Source organism: Mercenaria mercenaria, unplaced genomic scaffold (assembly GCF_021730395.1).
Source record: "Mercenaria mercenaria strain notata unplaced genomic scaffold, MADL_Memer_1 contig_586, whole genome shotgun sequence".
Lineage (NCBI taxonomy): Eukaryota > Metazoa > Mollusca > Bivalvia > Venerida > Veneridae > Mercenaria > Mercenaria mercenaria.
In genome coordinates, this window is record NW_026463467.1 from 13,509 (window position 1) to 34,190 (window position 20,682).

At 36.4% G+C, this 20,682-nt stretch overlaps 1 protein-coding gene across 1 annotated transcript; it reads left to right on the plus strand.

The window, feature by feature from the left end:
• The first annotated feature begins 295 nt into the window (after window positions 1-295).
• Window positions 296-17,441, plus strand: LOC123553304 (uncharacterized). Its single transcript, XM_045343045.2, has 8 exons — window positions 296-390; window positions 5,729-5,868; window positions 9,409-10,373; window positions 10,744-11,571; window positions 12,216-12,296; window positions 15,436-15,695; window positions 16,240-16,317; window positions 16,458-17,441. The coding sequence occupies exons 1-8, from the start codon at window positions 328-330 to the stop codon at window positions 16,542-16,544; spliced, it is 2,502 nt and encodes an 833-aa protein (XP_045198980.2). The 5' UTR covers window positions 296-327; the 3' UTR covers window positions 16,545-17,441.
• Window positions 17,442-20,682: the final 3,241 nt, after the last annotated feature.

Genomic DNA, 20,682 nt, shown 5'->3' on the forward strand with positions numbered 1-20,682 from the left:
TGATTTAATCAGCTCAATGATATAAATCTGTTGAAACAATTAACAGTTACATTTTTTTTCATTTTATATTTACATTTTAATATGAAATGACTATCAAAATATTTTGATCATATCAAAACAAAAATGATAATCCACTATATATCATATATGTGGTACATAAGGTGTCCAAAGTGGTACATAAAGTGCTGGTACATAAAGTGTCTGGTACATAAAGTGCCGCATTCATAGATAGTCCCAGTTCCGGAATCGTACGGTATTTACGAGCAAATAGCAGCACGGTTAAAATACTCTCCAGTTTGGAGAAGTACGGGAAGTTTTAAAAAAAGAATGATTTTCTCAAAACAAGAAACTTCCAACACGATCGGGGTTTATGACAGGACAGATGTGAAAGTATGTCGAAACGAATGCTTTTATAAAGGCAGTGGCTAGGGGTTCGGTGTAGGGCTTCTTGTTTTTTAACACTATCAACTGTATACACATCGTGTATTACTTTTATTCTCCTGCTGTCCATTCTACTTTTTAAATTTCTTGTACAGCTGCACGTAATACTCTAAAAGAGACTTGATGCAGTATAGATAGATAGGGCCGTCTAGAGGTCCGGTAATCATGAATACTTACACAATAGTATGTGCATTTATCTATCAAAATAAGGTGATGATTTCAAAAAGGCAGTGGCTACGATTATGGTACCGTAATCCTAGCCTCCGATACGGAAGTTTCGTATTCCTAGACAATCCTATGAGGATAGGCTAGGATTACGGAAGTATGTTAATTAGAGGCATCAAGTATATGTTAGAACATGCATAAATGATGTATGGTTTTGGAAAGAAAAATGTATACGGGTGTTGATTTTGCCTGTTTCTTCGCGGAAAACTCGAGTGACAAGCAAACTAAACTCATAAAATTTAAAGCATAGAATTTTTTTAAAATCTAACTTTAACCCTCAAATTTCTATAATATTTCCGCGCGCCGCCATTAATATATCGTTTAAGATTATACTGTACTAACCCAAACTGGCGGATCGATAACACGAAATACATGTAATACGGTAGGCATGAAAAAATTGTTATTTTCAGTGAAATAAGTAAGTTTACAACATCATTTTAAATATGCATGTCCTAACTTATTTCCGTAGCCCTAGCCTAACTATCTAGGGTTGTCTAGGAATATGGAACTTCCGTAATTCTAGAACCGGAGGCTAGGATTATGGTACCGTAATCGTAGTCACTGCCTTTCAAAAAATTACTCATCTTCTTTTTCGTTATTTTAGATTATTTAAATTCAATACATTGCAAGTGATATAATTTTTTAATCCGGAGAAAAACACATGAACTTATGGAGTTATGCTTTTCTTTAGTATTTTAGACTTGGAATTAGTCTCAATTTTTCGACTGCAAGGCAGAACGATTTCACAGACTAACATTTACTGTATATCTGCCTCTACATCTCAAGTAGAGCGGTGGTCTAGTGGATATGGTGTCGGCCGCTCAATCCAGGGGTCGTGGGTTCGAGCCCCACTGGGGTCACGACTATATGACTTCTCATTTTGAATGGTAATTTAATAGGTTGTGCGAGCAATCTCTATATATCAAAGAGCTCTATGGGCAAAATTAGTTGGGCTAGACTTGGATTGTGCTCATAAATGACTGAATTCGTTTTACTGCTACATGTAAAGTAAATAACAGTGACGGAAATCGCTAATAAAATTCATTTCGGTTACTGGACCCCTAGCCACTGCCACAGACACTTTGGTGTCAGAACCTGTCCCCACTCCCAATCCGCCCCTGCCAACCTTTAGCCAACATATTTTCGCCTTTTAAATCAAACTGAGCACATGTCTCGATCATACAACAACTTCTGTTACCATTTCAATATGTTTAAAAAATCTCCCATATACTATCAATGCTTAGAATTTTTCTGAAGCTATAAAACTCTTAACATCCTATTATGCTTATCAGGTCATGATCTGACTAAAAGAGAATTGAATTAACCACAGTTTGCTACTAATTTCACTTTAAAGATCACTTTGTGAGAACAGCAAAAAGACTTTTTTTGAATAACTTACCTGAGTTAACTATATTTTATAACTAAGAAAGGTTATACAATGCTTGAAAAAGTAACTGAAATAGGTTACATAACTTAAAACAGTTACACCCCTGACTGTTAAATTAGAAAAAAAATGTTTCTGCTCAGTAAATTCACTGATGAATAGGATATTGCATCCATACTTGGAATTTAGGAAGCTAATAAATGGAAACCATGGTTTTAGTTGTATCTAGGGTTGCTTAGTTCAAGGTCAAGAAAATTGTTACTTAATTCAACTTAAAACAGAAAAGTGGTTTTCTCATGATAACTTCAGTTAGGAATGAGGTAATTAAGCCAGGGTGGGTAAACCCGGGGGGTTGGGCAATACTCCTAAAAATGAATGAAGTGGGCAATACTGGGCAATAAGAAGTTTTTCTAATTTTTTTTACCAAAACAATTGAGTTTCTATGTTATAAAATGTGAGCTAATTCTTACATGAAATTTTACTTACATTGAAACCATTGGTGAAGGGATAGGTAGCTGACAGAACAGTTTTATTAACAAAATTACCATTTATTTACTGAACAAAGTGTTTTTTTACGTGAAAGTAAACACCCGTCAACATTTACAGTTACAGGTATGTGAATTTATAAATGACACAGTATTACCTACTCGCTGCCACTGATCACATATATATTGAACGATCTCTCTAGGTCACAACTAGATTTTGCTTAACATATGATAGTCTAACAGTCTAGTTCTTCTTTATCACAAAGCATTCTGTAACTGAACACAAGTTTTGTAGTCTTTTCAATCCCAAGTCTGTTTCTGAGTTTTGTCTGAATAATACCAAAATTTAATAACACCCTTTTTGTTGATGCAGAAGATATGCCAGCATATCTAGAAGGTTTTTGGCTACAGTACCCTACAGAGTGGTCTAAGGCTGATCTAATCCCAACACACTGCAACATGTCTATGAGCTGTCAGTCTCAATTTTGGTACTAACCACAGTGCTACAGTCTTTACATTTTGCAATCTTTTTTTACCCATCCTCAGTAACATTAACCTTTACCCTGCTAAATTTCTATAATGGACTGTTCCATTATTATGTCTCCCCCAGGAGACATATTGTTTTTGCCCTGTCTGTCCGTCCGTACGTCCTTACGTCACACTTCATTTCCGAGCAATAACTGGAGAACCATTTGTCCTAGAACCTTCAAACTTCATAGGGTTGTAGGGCTGCTGGAGTAGACGACCCCTATTGTTTTTGGGGTCACTCCTTCAAAGATCAAGGTCACAGGGGCCTGAACATTGAAAACCATTTCCGATCAATAACTAGAGAACCACTTGACCCAGAATGTTGAAACTTCATAGGATGATTGGTCATGAAGAGTAGATGACCCCTATTGATTTTGGGGTCACTCCGTCAAAGGTCAAGGTCACAGGGGCCTGAACATTGAAAACCATTTCCGATCAATAACTAGAGAACCACTTGACCCAGAATGTTGAAACTTCATAGGATGATTGGTCATAAAGAGTAGATGACCCCTAATGTTTTTGGGGTCACTCCATCAAAGGTCAAGGTCACAGGGGCCTGAACATGGAAAACCATTTCCGATCAATAACTAGAGAACCACTTGACCCAGAATGTTGAAACTTCATAGGATGATTGTACATGCAAAGTAGATGACCCCTATTGTTTTTGGGGTCACTCCGTTAAAGGTCAAGGTCACAGGGGCCTGAACATTGATAGCCAGTTCCGATCAATAACTTGAGAACCACTTGACCCAGAATGTTGAAACTTCATAGGATGATTGGTCATGCTGAGTAGATGACCCCTATTGATTTTGGGGTCAGTCTATTAAAGGTCAAGGTCACAGTGGCCTGTTAATGTAAAATCTATTTTTGGAAATAACTTGAGAAACACTTGACCTACAATGTTGAAACTTAATAGGATGATTGGACATGCAGAGTAGATGACCCCTATTTATTTTGAGGTCACTTGATCAAAGGTCAAGGTCACAGGAGCCTGAACAGTGACTTGAGAACCACTAGGCCAAGAGTGCTGAAATTTAGCGAGATGACTGGACATGCCAAGTAGATGATCCCTATTGCAGCCAACCATCAGTGTCTCTTTGACTTTGGCTCCTGACCCCTATTGACTTCTTGCCTATAGGACTTTGCATTGGGGGAGACTTGCGCTTTTTTACAAAAGCATTTTCTAGTTCAATTTGGGCAGTACCACTTATCATTTAAAGGGGTGTTTACTGAAAATTTACTGAGTGAATAGCGAACAGGGCAGACCATGATCAGACTGCACGGGTGTGCAGGCTGATCTTGGTCTGCACTGGTCGCAAAGGCAGAACCACTAAATTGCCACCAGCAGGCTAAAGGTGCTAACAGTTCCATACGTTTCATGGTAATACATTGTAGCATAGAAATGACAATGTGATCTAAATTGGAAAGTTGATTTTCATGAGTAAAATGGCCAGATTTAAGTTGTTCACACTTCTAACATCATCATAATAATGTCTATTCAATAGATTTTTTTATAGATATTACAGCATTAGGCATGCAGGTGTCGCTGCTATCACTATATGGGTTGTAAGTCAACTAAAGTGTTGAAATATGTATTGAAGTATGAACTGAAATATTATATTGCCCAGTATTGCCCACTATTGCCCGGGTTTTCCCAGTATTACTATTACCCACTGGGCTGGGCAATATGCTTAAAACCCGGGTTTTTGCCAACCCTGAAGCCGATCAAACCTGGTAAACATTGAGGCAATTTTTATGCCCCCGAAGGGAGGCATATTAGTTTTCAACTGTCCATCCGTTAGTTCGTTAGTTCGTTCGTCACAACGTTAACTTTTTGCATGAAGGCACTTTACTCGCAAACTACTGCACCCAGGACCTTCAAACTTCACATGCTGATAGTACTTATTGAGTACACAACCCCTACTGACTTTGGGGTCACCAGGTCAAAGGTCAAGGTGCTGCGGGGGCATTTGTCACCATTAGTGACAGCTCTTGTTTTTAACTAAATACAGGAAAATGGTTTTGGATCAATAATTTAGAATGAGTACATGTAGCCTTCAAAAAGACTGAAATTCAATTGCACTAAAGTGCTTTTTGCCTTAAAGGGTAAAACCTTCCCATTTGACAGGAATACCCATTTACTGAATTTGCTTGTTTAAATTTCAGTTCTAGATCTAATTTATTACTACATGATCACACTAAAAGCACATGATAATCAGGGTTTCCACTGGCCCAGATTGTTTTTTTGGCCACAAAATTTCGAAGTCAGTGACACATTGGGGGTGTATTCTCCAACACACTGCACATGTTGCAAAAATTTTGTCATTTTTATATAATTTATCTCATCATTTTATTTTAAACATATTTTGTATGTTCCCAGCTATAATCTCTCCTCAGTTGTTTATATCATTCTTGATAAATAATCAAAAATAACTGAAAATATTTTAGAACTTATTTCTAATTAATGTACATACAATTATTTCATGCTTTAAAGTGATGCAGCGAAGGTAAATATCTCCTCTTTTGTGAATGTGTTGTCAGTCATCTTTGAAAACAGTTTGGAAAAATTGAAGATTTTCTCAGCTTCAATGTCTTGCTGCCTTTGTTAGCTAGTTTTTTTTTATAAGTATAATAATATATTATTCATTGATAACTCAAATTGCAGGTGTTTATTCATTGTGCCACAGATACCATTGTAGATCACAGCTTTGACATTCAGCATGATGGCCATTGGTTTTTGTATTGCCTTGCAAAGAAAGGAGGCTTATACAGGGTGGAAAAAGGATGTGAAGAACAGTCTGCCAGGTTAGTCTGTTCTGCTGCATAAAATAAAAATTTACCCTTCTATCTGTTGGTCACTGTCAAAACGTTTGAATGTCATGGTACTCACAGATACAAAGTATACTGGGGCTATATTGGAGTCACGTATGTCCATCTGTAAGCCAGTCCGTATATCTCATCTGCTCAATTTCTAATCCACCGGGAGGATTTTCATAAGTCCTGGCATCAGTTAAGTTATGTACCATATCGGTATGATCTGCAGAGCACACAACCAAGGTCAAAGTCAGAGATAGAGGTAAAAGGTTAAATAGCTTAACTTGTGTCCATATTTTCTAAACTGCTCGGAAGATTTTCATAAAACAAGCTTGAAAAAATTACATAATCCAGGTGACGTGCAGAGCACCCAACAAATGTCACTAGGTCCAAGCCCAGTGTCAAGGTCAATGATCAAATAGCTCAAATTTATGTCCACTGTGTATGTTCTTAATCTCTGAAAGGATTTTCATTAAACTGGCATGAATTGCTTATGTCAGCAAAACGACATTCACAGCACACAACTGGATCAGAAGATTCATGGTCAAGGTCACACTTCAAAAACCAAATAGCTCAAATTTTTGTCCACTCCATATCTCTAAATCACTGATACGAATTTCATAAAATTAGCATCAGTTGTTAACCTCATCCAGACGACATGCAGAGTGCACAACCCAGGTTAAAAGGTCCAAGGCCAAGGACAGGTCAGAGATCAAATAGCTCCGATCTTTTTAACCACTGGAAACTAGCATCAGTTGTTTATCTCATGAAGACGACATGGAGATCATACAACCCAAGTCATAAGGGTCAAGGTCAAGGTCACATTTTAAGGTCAAAGATCATAATCACAACGTTTTAATTTCACTGTATCAAAGCAGCATCTGGTTGTATTAATTACCTTTAGTGATAGCTCTAGTTTCTCTTGAAGCTTGCTATGGGTGAGCTATAATGTGTCTGTCATCAGTCGTTAAATTTGACTGTTAACACTCTTGAGCTTACAATGTACACCCAATCTTAATGAAATTATTCAGAATGTTTGTCTCATAAATTTGGATGAGTTTCAGGTATCCAATTAAGTCTCTATAATTATGTAGGCCAAATAAAAGAAGTAACTTGTTAACACTCCATAGGTCACATTTTCTGCCTGCAGTTAGTGAAACAATATATTTGTGTTGGTGTTATCTAGGACAGGTTTGAAACTGGGTTATTTAAGGTCAAAAACTAGGTCAGTTCACTATATATGGAAAAACCTTGTACGTATTTCTGAATGATCTTCTTGAAACATAGTTGGAATATTTGTCTGTATAAAATCGGGTCATCTTTTGTATATAAATTAGGTTATTAGCTAAAGTCTTAGAAAAACCTTTTTGAACATCTTAGACAGTCTAAACCTGGTGTCGTCTAGGGTCTAAACCTAGGCAGTCAGGTCAAATCATACATAAACCTATAACGGATCTTTTTACAGATTTTATTATTTGTTAACATTCTGCTGTCCTGAAATTTTGTCTGATTGTATCTTTGTCCACCAACGTAGGCCCAATAGGGCCAGCACAGATCTGTGTATCGTGGGTTTGATCCCGGGCAAGGAATATGTTCTCCTTTACAGTTTGATAAAAACGGTGTGTTTGAAGTCATTTCATTATCGACTTCTCATGCGGAGAAGTTTGCATTTGCTTTGGAGAACAAATTAGTGCTGATACAATATCCAGGATTATTTAATAATTAGATTCAGTGCTGCCCTTACGTGGCTAAAGGGCACTTGCTAGTAACTCGAAACAATCTAGTACAAGTATTAGAGATTAAGAACTAATACAAATAGATAAGGGAATTCATTCGTATCCAGCAACAGATGTAGACAAATCATGGATTCCACAAATAGTTTTTCCCATTATTTTGTTACTAGGTAAATTCGAAACAAGCTATCTGGCTTCTCACAGTTCGTATAAGTTATTAAAAGTAAGACGTTGGAGTTTTATAAATAAAAAAGCGTTGCAGCATCGAAGTTAGGTAAGGAGTTACATATAGGTCCATTGTATAGAAGGTGTCAATATATGGCCGGTAGTTAAACGCTATAGATGATGGCATACATACGCTAAACATGATCAAAAAGCTGAGATGCAGTAAGAGAGGAGTTTCAGTTTACAAGCAGAACAGGTTTAGCGCTATTGGTGACGTAATAAAAAAGCGTTGCAGCATCGAAGTTAGGTAAGGAGTTACATATAGGTCCATTGTATAGAAGGTGTCAATATATGGCCGGTAGTTAAACGCTATAGATGATGGCATACATACGCTAAACATGATCAAAAAGCTGAGATGCAGTAAGAGAGGAGTTTCAGTTTACAAGCAGAACAGGTTTAGCGCTATTGGTGACGTACAGTTATTGCATATTGGTTATACATTTATGGTAGCTGGATGTATGTCATAACATAATATTATATGAGCTGAGCATCAAGAAGTCAGGACAAGTTTATTCAGTTGCAGCTTTAAAGAAGACACAGGCTGAAAACATCTGTACAACTGGACTCGTATACTCGTATAATTATTGTTGATTCGAAAAAATTACTATAAAAACAATTCAGGTCTGGTAGTTCTACCCTATAGGAGGTTAAGCTGAACGTCGTTAGTTTAAAACATTGAGTAATAAGAGTAGACATAAATTATGTTATTTTCTCCCTTTCCGTCCGTTCGTCTAACTGGCTATCCTTACGGTCACAAATATTTTAAAAGTACAAGAGTTTTTCAGTTAACCTGGGACATAGAATGAATGAATCATTTCTGTCCCTTTATCTGTCGATTGGTCTGTCCGTCAGCCACAAAGGGTAGATCCTTTATTAACTGTCAAAAGTACAGGGATAATATGTTGGTTCTTTGAGTAAGTTTCAATCTAAAATGTGGTTCCTATGGCAAGAAATATGACAAATGTCGGTTTCTTCCGGTTAGGCACTTTTATTGCTTGATGGTATTTTATGATAGAGGTTTATAAAAGAAAAAGTGGAAAAACACAGGTCGCCCAACACGACATGAATAAAGATGTTGCAGGCTCGGTTTGATTAATCCTGTTCATGGAGTTATACAGGCATATTATGCTACGATATGTTCCTTTTGTTTCACACTTTGTTCATAGAGTACCATTCTTAGTTCTGTCGGAGGTGTATTAGCTAAGAACATTTTTCAGAAATAAACAAAAATTAGTTGTGCCACGGAAAGGCCTGTCTTTAGAAAATCGGTTTTGATGCATGCCTTTATCTAGCCCTTCTTGATTGCTATTTTCTGGAATTGTCTCTCTTTCTACTTAACTTTTTGACAAATGAGCATCACATGGATTTAAAACAGAATTAATTGGAGGTAAAGTACCTCCATAAAAATAAGTCCATTTCAAATTAAATGTATTTGGTATCTATTCAACGTGGGGAAGAGCAGTATTAGTATGTATATAGTATGTTTGAATTTAATATAGTTTGATGGCTTTACATTTGTTAGTACTGTGTAGTACCAAAGTACTTTAAAATTGAATTGAAATTTCTTTTTCAGACAAACAGCTTCAAATGAGGATGATCAGACAGAGATATTTTCAGACCTCCTTGGCCGGCAAGATGATTCTGTTGATGTATTTCAGCTGTGCATGTCAACACAACCTGTCTATATTTTGAATGATTCAGATGTTGTCGGAAAGAAACATGAAAATCCTGTTGCATTATGTGTATGTTCAAATCAGATAGTAATTGTAACAGAAACGTCAACAGAATACACCATATTTATCTACAGAAAAGCAAATATGCATGCTGATAAAAGTACTGCCAGGCTACCAAAAAACGCTGTTACAGAGAAAAAAGCTAAATTTTCGGAAAGCGTATTAGTAAAGGTTTTGATATGTGATACTATAAACAGCTATGGCTCAACCAGCTCAGACATTTTAAAACTAGATGCAACATTGTTTAAACAGTTATTTGGAGAAGATACAGTACTTCTAAAGTCTCCTATTATATTGATTGGTCAACCAGATGGATCAGTGCATTTCATTCCTATGTCGTCGTTTGTTCCCAGTTCCAGTTTAGACAATATGCCCATGCCGTTGAGGAGCAAGCATTATAAGGGCAGCTGGAGCTTACTGTGTCAGATGTCCCTCTCTGTGAGGGAAATAACTAGTGTAACTTTAGTGAAAGGCGACGGGCAAACGTACGACTGTTGTGATACTGTACTGTGTATTTTTGGACATGATGGTCAAGTGATAATATTCTGGAGTGTGAATGGTAATCCAGACTATATTGTCTCCGAAGACTTTATTTGTAGCCCCGTGCTTAGTGTTCGATCTTTTCACAATAAACTGTACTACTCAAATGGATATAGCTTGTTTGAAAGTGCGATAGATGTACATAGCAATTACAGCCACTTGCCAAGAAACAGACAACTGCAAATATCTAAGACGAAGGTACTGAATGATAGATATGTGACTGAAATACATGAGATATCTGCAGATGGATATGTTGGGACACAAGGTAATGTTCACTTTTGGTATTGCAGACGGTTGTATTTAAAATGAATAACTCTTGAATTATGCAAATGAATAATTGAAATGTTCAGTGGTATTAAGTAACAACATAACTCCACAAAGATTGCAAATCAAATAACTACAAAGATTGCAACAAGAAATGTATAAATCAAATATTTTATAGCAGGCATGTAAATGTTTTTGGATCGTGAGAGACAGTTCAAATGGTCATATTTTATTTCATATCAAGTAGTTAGCAAATATTGCTTTGTTTGTTTACAAGTGTTTCTGTAAAACCTGTTCAATGGTTGTGCGATTTTTTTCTCCATTTTTTGCATAAAGATATAAGACACATAATATCTGTTCACACATTTCAGCATCCCCATGCACAGTTCATTGTTCCTGTCTGAATGGTCAACTTGTAGTAATAGAAGCATCATCGTGGTCAAACCTTATCTGTGATACTCGCATCTCAAAGAAAGAAACTCTTAAAGATATTCTGACTTCAATTGATGAAGTTGGTAGAAAGAGACAAGAATTGAAGAAAAAGACAGAAGTTCAAGATGAAAACATGGAGCAACTTAGTATTGCAGCATATTTAATGGCTGCATACGCCCGTCAGAAGAATGTATGCCTGAGCGACAAAGGAGAAAATAAAGAAGAAAGAGTGCAAGAAGAAATTAGCCCTTTGTATTCCAACATTCCTATATCTGTTGTCTACGACGCAAAAGCACAAATGAATGGCAAAAATGAAGTTTTTGAGATGTCAGTTGAAATCACAAATCAAATGGCAGTTACTCTATCCAGTGATTGGACTTTCTCTGCGTCAGTAGTTTCCACTTATGATGTTGAAATTGCTACTTCGTCCGTGAAGGTAAACAAAGAATGGAAAAAGAATGAGAAATTTATACTGTCACTTCCAGTATCTTTTCAGCAGATACTGTCAAAATGTAAACTAATTATTAAAGCAGTTGTTCTGACAGGCAATAATGTAACTACTGGAGATGGTAAAAGAGATAGAACACAGAAACGGCAGCTTAGTGTTCCAATATATGAAAAAGACATTGATGTCCTTGACTGTTTGTTGCCAGTGTCTGAAACCAGCCTACTGAATGAGAACATTTCGAAATGGTCTTCAAACACAATGATGAAGGATCAAGCGAAGAATCGCATACCAAATCTGAAATTGCCCGGTGTGAGCGAAGGTACGTAATACAGGAATAGTTAAACATTTGGATCTTTACAGCTAATTGCAGATATTTACAGATATGCAAATAATTGTTGTTTTAACTAGACTAAAGACGTTATTATAATGAAAAAGCAACATGGATGAGACCGAGCACATATTTTAACCTAATGTGTTTTCACAATTAATTTTCTGTTGTATGAGCACAATTATTTTAAAACATACCTGGTTCTCCGAATGAAAATTTCTGTAAGTCGTCGTTATGAAAATATTTAGTCGACTGATTATGTGGTTGTATAATGATAACGAAAGATAAAACATAACCTTATCGAGGGTTGTGCGCAATACTGCCGTAACTCTTATCAAATAAAGAAGTAGTTACGGCAGTATTGCGCTCAACCCTCGTTATGTGTTTTTTTTTTTTTGCCTATTATATGAAGATACGCGCACTTTGTACACATGCACAAACTGGTATCAAGTTTTGTTAGATGTACACTCGAGGAGCGATATCAATTATTTATAAATCAGCCAGGATTGATGTCATTATATTATAAATTTAAAATAGCACAGGTACCTCCTTTTAAAAACAGTTTTTACTTGTATTTGATCTTGAATTTTATTAGGTGATTTATATGTGTATTTTATGATGTGATTTCTTTTAAGATATTGGCGATATCACCGTATGTACTAGAGACGTTTTTCATATATCATCGACAGCTCTTGGAGGACATGGACAAGAGAGAGGTATGTTACCACAAAATTTGTTACTTAAATATTTCTATAAAATGTGTCTTAGACTCTTAGACTTTATTGAATAAAGATTGTTTTAGGGTTTTTTAGCTCGCTTGTCACGTAGTGACATGATGAGCTTTTGTGATCACATTTTGTCCGTCGTCCGTTCACAATTTCTTGTGAACACGATAGAGACCACATTTTACAGTCAATTTTAAGGATGACTACCCGTAATAGGTCTCAATTTCGCCAAAAGCTTACATAAAACTTAATGTAAGCTTTGAAAATGTCAAGCGATAGAAATAAGATGCATGTTGACAAGTTATATAGTGACAGATGTTCTCAAAAATTTCCTTTAAATTACTTCCCCTGATAATTTTGGTTTTTCATGAGTTATATTCCCTGAAAACTAGAAAAAATTAAAATTCTCCTTTTCCCTACGGGGAATTTTAGATTTCTTTTTGATATTTGTATCAGAATCATATAATGCAGCTTTCTGTCGCAAAATTTTCTCGAAACTCAAGTTCAGATTCTCATAATCAAAGAAATTATATATTTCCCATAGGCATCAATATTAACTTCAATACCGATTATCTCCCCCAAAAATGATAAAATTTGAAAAATCTCTCGGTGAAACGTTTTCAATTTTGAATGTCTTTAAAGTGACCAAATTTCATTTTAATATTACCATCCTGTTACAAGATATGAAATATGGTTATTACACCATGTTATCCTTAATTAAACTTGCACATAACTTGTATTGGCATAATATCTCGGTTCCTTTCGAAAACTGGCCAGATTCCATCATGGGTTCCAGAGTTACGGCCCCTTAAAGGGCCAAAATTTGCTATTTTGGCTTGTGAACACGATAGAGACCACATTTTGCAATGAATTTTAATCAAACGTGTACACAACTTATATTGGTATAATATCTCGGTTCGTTTCGAAAAATGGCCAGATCCCATCATGGGTTTCTGAGTTATGGCCCCTTAAAGTGCCAAAATTTGCTATTTTGGCTTTTACAGCAATATAGAGACTTCATTTATGGTTTGATTTGATACAAACTTGCAAAATTTCTTAAGCAATAATATACATATATCTTGGATTCCATGATGAATCCGTCAGATCCAGTAATAGGTTCCGGAGTTACGGCCCCTGATTGACCCATGAAAGAGCCAAAATTTGTTAATTTTTACCATGTGAACACGATAAAAGTGACATTTTACATTTGATTTTAACTACACTTACACACAACTTTCAGCCATATAGAGGTTTCATTTATGGTTTGATTTGAAACAAACTTGCACAGAATGTTTATCTTGATGATCTCTAGGCCAAGTTCGAAACGGAATCACTTGGGGTTTAGAAACTAGGTCACCAGGTCAAATCAAAGGAAAAGCTTTTTGACACCCTAGATGCCACATTTATGACCCTTTCGTCGTGAAACTGTCAGAATGTTTATCTTGATGATTCCCATGCCAAGTTTGAAACTTGGTCATGTGGGGTCAAAAACTAGGTCACCACTCAAAGGAAAAGCTTGTTCATACTGTAGAGGCCATATTTATGACTCTGTCTTCATGAAACTTGGTCAGAATGTTTATCTTGATGATTCAGAGGCCAAGTTAACAGGTGAGCGATATAGGGTCATCATGACCCTCTTGTTTTGTAATACGGTTGTTGTTCTAATGTAGACATTATAAATGTACAATAAAACAATTAAACGGCTTTGGTGATATTTGCAGGTATCTCTCTTTATGGTATTTATACTATAAATATATATTTTAAGTACAGTATTGCATTTCACGTGAATTATGATAGCAGTTTAGTTTTAAAAAATAAGTACAGTATTTGATATCTTATGAATTATGATAGCAGTTAAGTTAAAAAAAATGGTGAGAAATCATTTACATGATTAAATTAACCTTTATCCTGCTGGCGGCAAGTGATCCTGCCTTTGCGACCAGTGTAGACCGAGATCCGTGCAAGCTGATCATGGTCTGCACTGTTCGGTATTCTTGAATAATAAATGGTATTGTCCAAATTGAAAGAAGGACCAGTCTATTTTAGAAATTTAGCAGGGTAAAGGTTAAAGACAGTTGTGAAAAAATAACGAGATGACGGGAGTCTTATATTACACACAAATACGAACAATTCAGAGTATGTGTGTAAATGTAAAATTCATAGGTAAACATACCAGTGTGTTGGATTTTAAATTAGTACACGAATACTTATACAGCTGAGCATATTATAAATGCGTTCTGTTTTAACATATGACCTTGAATATAGGGCTACAATCACTGTATATATTTAGTCGAGTTTAATTCATTTGATGAAGATATTCTAAATTTAAAAGTGAGTATCTAAAGTCATTTAATATTTTAATAAAAATATGGAGAAAACATATCATCAGAACTCTTTTTAAAGTTTGAAGAACACAATCTCATATACGCAGAAGGTTCAACATAATTTCAGTTAAATATTGTTGTTGTTTTTTTATGCCCCCACTTTGTGGGGTGGGGCATATAGATTTGCCCTTGTCCGTCCGTCCGTCCTTCCGAGAATGTTGTGTCGCGCCTAGCTCAAAAAGTATTTGACGTAGAGTCACAAAACTTTACAGGAATGTTGGTCAGCATGTGTAGTTGTGCACCTGGGGTTTCGCGTCCGGATTCATTCAGTCGTGTAGGAGTTATGGCCCCTGACTTTGTAAAAATTGCCCTTTTAAGTGTTGTGTCGCGCCTAGCTCCAAAAGTATTTGACGTAGAGTCACAAAACTTTACAGGAATGTTGGTCAGCATGTGTAGTTGTGCATTTGAGGTTTCGCGTCCGGATTCATTCAGTCATGTAGGAGTTATGACCCCTGACTTAGTAAAAAATTGGTCATTTTAATGTTGTGTCGCGCATAGCTCCAAAAGTATTTGACCTAGAGTCACCAAAGTTTACAGGAATGTTGGTCAGCATGTGCAGTTGTGCACCTGGGGTTTCGCGTCCGAATTCATTCAGTCGTGTAGGAGTTGTGGCCCCTTGCATTTTTTTTAAATAGCAACATATTGTTTTCCCCAAGGTTGAAATGTGTCCTTTGTCTTGTAGTGGGGGCATCTGTGTCCCATGGACACATTTCTAGTTTAAATCCGTTTCGATGCAATATTTTCAGCTGCACGTCATCTACTTGAGTTACTCTTTGGTAAGACAATATCAGATTGCAATGGCATGAAACCTAGCGACTTCCAGCTGGTGACTGCTTTCGGACATGTTGTTCAACTTAGCATACTACCATGTAAACCAGATAAGACCGCAAACCGTGATGACGGGTATACAGTGAATGAAATGGAGGATACGCTTGAAGTGATTGTGAGAGCCTCACCTAGAATTGCAGCAGCTGTACATAGGGCAATTAGTTGCAGACAACAACAGGTGAGAGGTTATTTCAGTTGAATTTATATTGATCTTAAATCGAACTATAAAATACAGACAAAGATTGTAATGTACCGTTGCTTAAGCGGTAAACTGTAAACTAGTTGTTCTTATTTATACAGCGTGTGTGTAATGATCGGAAACCCAGCATCTGTCAATTGTTCAGTGTATGGCGCAGTAACATATTGGTTTACCTTATAGATCTAATGCTTTATATTATTATTGTCTTAATTTTTAATGTTTAGTTCTTGTCTTTTTTTAACGTCACACCGATACAATTATAGGTAATGTGGTGACTTTCCAGCTTTTTATGGTGGAGGAAGACCCCTGATTGGAACCATCGACCTTGCGTGAGCCAGTCGGACAACTTCCTCACATGAATAATTCTACATCCCTAGTGAGGCTCGAAAGTATATTTCTTGGTGTGGTTTTATGTAAATATATTGTGGCAGCATCTTTATTGTCATATGAATTTTCACTATGATTGTAAACGATTTTCTTCTGCATTATGTGATAAAAATTTTCTGTTTCTTTTTGTTTTCAGATTCTTAGCTCATTAGGAAAACGATTTGTGCCGACAACTTCCACACAATATGCTCGCAAATCTATACAGACAGCACAGGTATTGATTTTATTTTAATTTACGCTTTAATATGTGAACGAAACTAATGTTACACGTTTGGTCACGTTTCATAAGCAACTATTATATATAAAACATAATGTAAATGTATACTTGCTGTGCAAATTGTATGTATTTTCCAGGACACGATGAATCAGATAAATGGCAACGGACAGAATGAAACAACATTTGCCTTTGCTTTCCAGAAGATTAGAAATATCCACTTTTGAGGAAATTGTCACATGAAACAATGGATAGACTAAGAAATAAAAACAATAGAACCAGTCATACATTGCCACGTCATCGGAATTACCATTGGTATTTATTTGTAAACCTATACTGTTATATATGGCTGGTTGTTGTAATGTTATTGTTCATAACATGAAATGTAGAATCAAAAGTTGTCCCGTATTTCCACGAATTTCAACTTGACTATCCTAAATACAATTTCATATTCGTAGAAAGTAAGCGCTAGTATAGTTTGCAATATGAATAAGAAATCTTACCTTGAATCTATGAGGCGTTTCATTTGATTGGTATTACTTCCTTGTCTTCACTGGTAGTGTGTTACACAAATATACAACACCTACATATACAATAATGAATATTTACAACGTTTCCTTGGATACATATTGATCATAAACACCTGGCTGTTACTCATGTATAATTATAGTCACGCATGTTATTGATCGCGGCCGATGACAAGTATTTGCACGATGGGGAAAATATTTCATGATGGACCTGTCAATTCTTTACTTATGGGTGAAACAGGTCTCATAAGCGTAAATACGACTAGCTTCTACTGATTATAAAACATACCGTACGCTTTGTTGTGAATCAACTGTTGTTGTACTTTTAGTAGTTCAAGTGCCACCCTTGTTTAAGAGCAACATTTAAAAACACGTTTTTTTTTCATCCTCAAGTAATAAGTAGGTAGACTCGCCCAGTTTAATCAATCTAGACGCATAATCTACATAGAGCGCTTACTTCACCCGATTTACATTCGGAACATTTTCACGCGTTTCGGGCTTTATCGTATGTTTAACATGGGATTTTTGAACCGTCCAAAGATGTTGGAAATGTTTGTCTCATTGTTTATTTTTTTTTAATAAAAATGTTACTGCTTTCATTGTCTACCACTTTTTTTCCACCCTTGCCTGAAAAAACAGTAATGAGTTTGTACACTGTTCAGACAATTGTGCTCTGTTGAAATTTAACCAAACACAAGTTTACCTACATAAACAGAAAGCATGATATGTCACCATGCGCGGATCCAGATGGGGGGTGGGGACCGGGGGTCCGGACCCCCTCTGGAAAATCTTTAAAAAAGGAAAGAAGACAAGAAGGAAAGAAAATGTTTTTCGAAAAAAGCAACATTAGGACTGCATGGGCTGCTGCTACATACGACCCCGATATAATTCATATTATTTATCTAAAAGAAACTAAGAATTTTACCTTCAAGAAAGCTTGATTTTATCATTTTCGCAAATTTAACAGGTTAGTCCATAAAACTGTCCCAGAATGCAAAAAAATGAAGTGCCAAATTGCAAAATTTCCAGGGCGGGTGGGGGGTGGGGGCAGGGGATCGGACCCCCTCTGAGAAAATTGGCTGTGTCCGTGCATGGTCACTATACCTGTCCAGTACTGGACATTATGGTAAACGCTTCATTCCTGCACAAATGACAATTTCGCAACTTCTGTCCGGTTTGTACAAGTTTCTGGCCGCGATAAACCATTTGACTTGGACTTCTATATGAATAACAAGAGCTGTCTGATGACAGCGCGCTCGACTATTCGAAGAATTGGGTCAAAATATTTCCACAGATATTCAGACAAAAGAAATAAATAGATTAGACAAACAATGTTCCTGTATTTCATTGATTTCGATAAGTCTTGCACTAAATGGCAATGTGTGAACCAATTTCAAAGTCCAAAAAGGGCCATAATTCAGTCAAAATAGTTATGTACTCTTGCCTACAGATGGAAATCATAATGATAAACAAGTGTTCAAAGTTTAAAAGCCATATGTCAAATAGTTTTGACAAAACGTGGACTTGTATGAAAACAGAACCAATTTCAAAGTCCAAAAAGGGCCATAATTCAGACAAAATAGATGACAGAGTTATGTACTCTTTCCTACAGATAGAGACTATTATACTAAACATGTGATAAAACTTTCAAAGTCATATGTCAAACACTTTACAAAAAATATGAACTGGTACGGAAAACTTAACCAAGATTTATAAGTCAAAAAGGGCCATAATTCAGCCAAAATCCTTGATGGAGTTATGTACTCTTGCCTATAACTGGATATGGTGATTGTAAACAGGTGTTGAAAGTTTCAAAGCTTTATCTCAAAAGACTTTGTCAAAATATGAACTGGTACGAAATATTAACCCAGATTTCTAAGTCAAAAAGGGCCATAATTCATCCAAAATCCTTGATGGAGTTATGTGCTCTTGCCTATAACTGGACATGGTGATGATAAACAAGTGTTGAAAGTTTCAAAGCTTTATCTCAAAAGACTTTGTCAAAATACAAACTGGTACGAAAAACAACCAAGATGTCTAAGTCGAAAGGGGCCATAATTCAGCCAAAATCCTTGATGGAGTTATGTACTCTTGCCTATAACTGGCCATGGTGATGGTAAACAAGTGTTGAAAGTTTCAAAGCTTTATCTTAAAAGACTTTGTCAAAATATAAACTGGTACGAAAAACTTAACCATGATTTCTAAGTCAAAAGGGGCCATAATTCAGCCAAAATCCTTGATGGAGTTATGTGCTCTTGCTTATAACTAGCCATGGTGGTGGTAAACAAGTGTTGAAAGTTTCAAAGCTTTATCTCAAAAGACTTTGTCAAAATGTGGACTGGTACGAAAAACTTAACCAAGGTGTGACGCCGACGCCGTGGTGAGTAGGATAGCTCAACTTATTCTTCGAATAGTCGAGCTAATAAATTGTTTCAAATGAATTGAGTCACCCGGTTGCATTTGATAAATAATGTTTTTGCTTTCGTCGTCTGTCAGTCCGCATTAAGTTTTTTCATGTTTCTTCTTTAAAAAAAAAAAAACCTTGGTCGATCTAATTGAGTAATTACCTCTTAAGAGTTCTGAATTGTATGAGCTATATTAGTGGGATTTGATTTAAACTTCATTAGAATGGTCAGTATAAAGTACATTGTATGTTGCGGGTTTTACAGTTAAATGTTCTTCACCTAAGTTATGGCCCTTTGATTATTATACATGATGTTATGAAGCCTAGTTATATTTGTCATTGGCACGTGTCGTTAGATTATTTTTGCGTAGTAATTCCCCCTTAAATATTTTAATAAAATTTGTCAAGACCACTTCTATGCTGTTGGTTGGATTTGATTGAAACTTAATAGTATTGTCAGTGTAAAGCTTTTTGTGCAAAGGTTGCAGGTCTTACAGTTGAATGCTATTCAACTGAGTTATGGCCCTGTGATTATTGTACATCAATTCTTTGAAGAGATTCTTGTGTGTGCCACCTCCCAAAAAGTCATGGCCAGATTTCATTTAAACTTCACAGGAGTAATTGTTTTGAAGCCTTGTTGTGTTTTTCTTCTTTATATTTCGCTCATTTTTAGCTCGACTTTTCGAAGAAAAAGTTGAGTTATTGCACTCGTCCCGGCTGGTTAAAGTTTTTGATAAAGTGAAATATCTCTGTTACTATCAAAGCTTTTGACTTGAAACTTAAAAAAAATAGTTATTTACTATCAAAGTCTACAGCAGGAGAAACAATCCCTATAACCGCCTCGGTAGCCTAGTGGTAGAGCGTCCGCTTCGAGTGCGGGAGGTCGTGGGTTCGATCCCCGGCCGCGTCATACCAAAGACGTAAAAAATGGTACTAGCAGCTTCCTCGCTTGGCGCTCAGCATTAAGGGGATAGTGCTAGGACTGGTCAGCCCGGTGTCAGTATAATGTGACTGGGTGGGGTATCATGCCACGTGTCTACGGCGTGATATTCCAGTGAGGCAGCACTATAAAGTTGGGCATTGTGCTCTCTGCTACAAGTAGACACCGTCGTTTATATGACTGAAAAATTGTTGAAAAAGACATTAAACCCGAACACACACACACGCTATAACTGATTTGAATTTTGACAGAGTTATGCCCCTTTTTTTAACTTAAAATGTTTGGTTAAAGTTTTATCTGGCAAAGCTCTAATTCAGAGTCAAAGCACTGAGAAAAGTCGAGCGCGCTGTCATTAGACAGCTCTTATTTCAAAAGTTATTGCCTCTTTAAAATCATTTTTAGGCCCCCACCCCTCACTTTGGAGAGGCGGTGTATATTGTTTTGTACATGTCGGTTCCGTCTGTCCGTCCGTCTGCCGGTAGAGCGAACGGTTT